General features: G+C 35.4%; 1 protein-coding gene across 1 annotated transcript in view; it reads right to left on the minus strand.

The window, feature by feature from the left end:
* Nucleotides 1-4,202, minus strand: part of LOC105294165 (DNA repair protein complementing XP-G cells-like) — a 58,143-nt gene that overhangs the window by 19,395 nt on the left and 34,546 nt on the right. The window contains exons 16-18 of the mRNA XM_023532437.1: nucleotides 3,742-3,970; nucleotides 2,306-2,649; nucleotides 384-591 (exon numbers count right to left, since the gene is read on the minus strand). Of these exons, the coding sequence (XP_023388205.1) occupies nucleotides 384-591; nucleotides 2,306-2,649; nucleotides 3,742-3,970 (781 nt within the window). The remainder of the gene's footprint in view (nucleotides 1-383; nucleotides 592-2,305; nucleotides 2,650-3,741; nucleotides 3,971-4,202) is intronic.

Genomic DNA, 4,202 nt, shown 5'->3' on the forward strand with positions numbered 1-4,202 from the left:
AAAATAGTAGGCAATTCCATTAATGACTACATACAATTACTATTGCATAGGTAGGACGTCATAATATTACCCAGAGATGGTAATTTATAGCAGTGGTCCCCAACCTTTTTGGCACCACGGACCGGTGCTACTTTAAGAATCTAATGCCTGATGATCTCAGGTGGAGCTGAGGCGGCGATGCTAGCGCTGGGAAGCGGCCACAAATACAAATGAAGCTTCACTCATTCGCCAGCTGCTCACTTCCTGGTGTGTGACTTGGTTCCTAACAGGACACGGACTGAAACCAATCACAACCCAAGGGTCGGGCACTCCTAGTTTACAGACTTCAGAGATACAATGTATTTTTGGTCTTTAATCATCAAATAAGTGATAGTGTCCAATACCTTTTATCAAAATATAATGTGACGTGTCTTCAGAGACCACTCTCCTTGACTCTACCTCCTTCAAAAAGCCCCCTTCATCTTCATATTGCCTTTGGATTTGTCCAGAATGTTGCTGATTCATTTCCTTTTGGACATTTTCTATGTGTTGGTTTAGATAGTTTTTTTTAAGTAAGCCTTTGAGCTGGTACTGTGAAAAGTCATTGGACTCCTAAAGCAAAATAAATAAAATTTTTATATTAAATACAGATAATATTACCATATTGCAATTGATTTTTTCCACTGGTAGTATTTTCACTCATAAAAGTAAAATTTGAATACTTAGGGAAAAACTATAACTTAATATAATCTTTAAAATAAAAGAATTGGGTAGAAGAAACAGAAACCGTGGATTTTGCTGGAAGATGGAAAAGACTGTTTATGATTTAATCATTGATTCAAAAAATGTGTATTAAGCATGTAAATGCCAGGCACTGTGACATTTTGATTATGGCTTAATGGAAAACTTTCTAGAAATCAAGTAAATATGCAAGTAAAGTACACAGCACAGTCCCGGGTGCATAAGAGACACACAATAAATCACAGCAATCACTGTTATTAATAATAGTTAACATTTATAAAACATTTCCTGTGTAAGGTATTCCTCTACCTGCTTTTATATATATATTATCCCATTTTATTCTCAACCACTGATGAGACAAATATCATTATCTCCATTCCAAAAATGAAGAAACTGTAAACTCTAGTCTACCGACCTCACAGGCTCTATGGTGGCAGAAAGAGAATAAAGTAGAGTAAATCTTTCTCCCATTCCTTCCCATTGTTGTTTAAAGAAACCAAGTTCTATTTCTTCAAAGACCAGCCAAAGATCCTTTTACACTCAAGAAATAAAATGCCTAGTTGACAGACTAAGCTTGGATTTTTCCCCTGAAATGAAAATAAATTTACTTCTGTCTTTTGTATATCATTTCTGTACACCTTAGCATTTTCCTATGTCCACATTCTTTATGGAAAAATAGAAAGGAGTGATGGGAAAATAAATATCTCCTGCCTTTTTTCATATATTTGGTATCAATTTAAGAAATGTTCAAAAGTCTATAAAAAAATAATACCACATCCATTCATTAGGAGTAACAATGCTGCAAAAATTTGTAATCTGTCCTACAGTGAGTTAAAGGAAAATGATTTTAGAAATAATAGGTGGCAGCAGTAGAAAGAAAAACAAAACTCATTCACCAACTAGAAACAGTAATAATGGTGTAGCATGATTAGGTGACATGCTCGACGAAATCCAACTCCACACAATACCCCACTTTAGGCTTCTGTGGCTGTGGAGCCATCATCAGATGCTCTAAGTTAAGAAATTTAGCACTAAATTCCTAAGTGCCATTGTCCAGAAAGAGGGAGAGGGAAGATGGAGATCTGACTGCATTTCTAACCCAGCAGCAGAGAGATACCTGAAATTTCCAGTTAGAACAAACTTTTCCAGTGCGATTAGGTTCTATATTACTACGAGTATTTTATAATGTATACTATGGGTTAAAATAACTTTACGAATTAACCTAAGAATTAAACCACTATGCATATACTGAGTACTTGCTATGTGAAAGATACTGTCCTAGGTGCTGAAAATATACAGGAGAGTAAGGGAGGCATATTTGGGTGCTAAGAACTATAGGGACATCACAGAGCAGGAGACAAGACCTGATTTTGGGTGGAAAATCAAGAAGAGCTTTTTTGAGTAAGCATTTTTAAGTTCAAACTTATAAATATATGATGTTTCATAGGATCTCTTGAGACACATAAATGCTGTTTACTGAAAACAGATATTGTATAAGTAATGCTTATCAATTTTCTCTTTTAGCTGAAGAAAAATTGTGCTGCAGTTGTCAATTCTACACATTAATGGCTGTTGTATATTTCACCTCTGGCATTGCTTCAAATAATGTTCTTCTTCGCTTAGTAAATTCTTTCATATCAGTCAAGATTTCATGCTTGATTTCAGGGGGCAGGCTGCAGAAGTCTTCAGATTCAATATCTACTGCACGAGGATTCTGAAACAACTCTTCCTGTAACAAGTAAAACACAACACCATGAAATTTACATTTCATATGCTTAATGCTATTTGCTGTAAGATGTTTTGTTTGTATCATAAACAGAGTTCTACATAATCTATAATACGCTAAACACAGTTGTACATAATCTGCAATAGGTATCACAGTGAATAGGCAAATGAAGAAATGTGTCCACTCATTCAAAAGAAAAAATACTTACCAGGCACCTCTAATGTACCAGGCAATATTCTAGGTGCTAGGGTACTATGGAGATCATGCCAGATAAAGTCCCTACTCTTTGGAGCAAAAGAAGACATGATAAACAAATAAACAAGATAACAATAAAAAAATAAAGCAGGTTAATCTTATAAGAGTTTGATTAAAAGAATAGAAAGAAGAAAAACTGATAGAGAAGACCCCACTAAAAAAGTGACCTTTAGCAGAGATGTAAAAAGACACCAAAAAGCTTTTCAGAAACAGAGCATCCCAGGCTGAAGGAACAGCAAGTGCAAAGGCCCTGAGGCAAGGATGAGCCTTATGAATTTGAATAATATTTAAAATTCCCTTAATTAGATTATTTTTATTTTGCTTCTTACCTAAAATCAAAGTAAAAAGTGAGCTATTTCATAGACATGGAAAAGCAAAACTTTTTAAAATTTTAACTTATTACCAAAAGTACTTTAAAACTTTTCATCAGTAAATAAAATAAAACAATTTGCTTTCCTATATGTATGTGTGTATGTTGTATGTGTGTGCAAACCAGCAAGCCCTTATGACAGGACAGTCATATGGTCAGAGTTTCCCACGCTTTCCCCTACTTATGCTATCAACATCCCTGTAAGGAAGGCGTCAATATTATTTCTGTTTAAAAAAAAAAGGAAATAAAGCCTTAGTGAAATTAATTTGTCTAAGATCAGCTAGTGAACATCAGAGCCTGCACTTAAATGCACGTCTTTCTGAACACAATATCCAAGTTCTTTCCTAAAATTGCTATTATTTGCTATATTAATAATACAGAATCTCCATGAGTTGCGGGATCCTGCAGTTTTAGTTCAAAAGTCTTCTACCAGTATGTACCAAAATCATATGAACATACAAGAAACAGTTAACTTGGAAATCAAAGAATATTATCTATTTAGCGAAACTTCAAATTTTTTTAAAAAAACTTCTATATACAGTACAATCTCAATTTGAAAAATGTTATTCATTAAAATGTTTGGTGATGGTTTTAAAACATGTCCACAGGTTCTCTGACACTCATCTTGTCTAATTCCCCTCTCATTAAATAGGAGCTAGCCTTAATTAACCTGTAAAGAATGTGGTAGAAGGGAAGATGCACAACTTCCAAAGCTGACTAGAAGAGGAAACACAGGTTCTGCCTGGCACTTCCTCTTGAGATGCCTCCTCCCAGAACACTGTGAAAGAGCTCAAGTGAGAGGGCACAGGCACAGGCTGGTGTTCTGGCTGACAGCCAGTGTCAATCACCAGACACTTTAGAGAGGATGCCTTTGAGGAGACTCCAGCCCCAGCTACAGTCTGTTTGCATCTACATGAGGGTCACTCAGAGGGAATGCCTTGCCGAGTTCATCAGCTCCCAGAAAAGTGAGAAATGATGATAATAAATGACCATTTTCATACCACTAAGTTACAAAGCAATAGATAACCGGAGCATATGATGCACAGATATATATATAGAAATAAATGTATATCTGATACATGTACAGATACCCAAACACTCACATAGAGGTATTCAACTAAATGGTGGGGG

Source organism: Pteropus vampyrus, unplaced genomic scaffold (genome assembly GCF_000151845.1).
Source record: "Pteropus vampyrus isolate Shadow unplaced genomic scaffold, Pvam_2.0 Scaffold83, whole genome shotgun sequence".
NCBI lineage: Eukaryota > Metazoa > Chordata > Mammalia > Chiroptera > Pteropodidae > Pteropus > Pteropus vampyrus.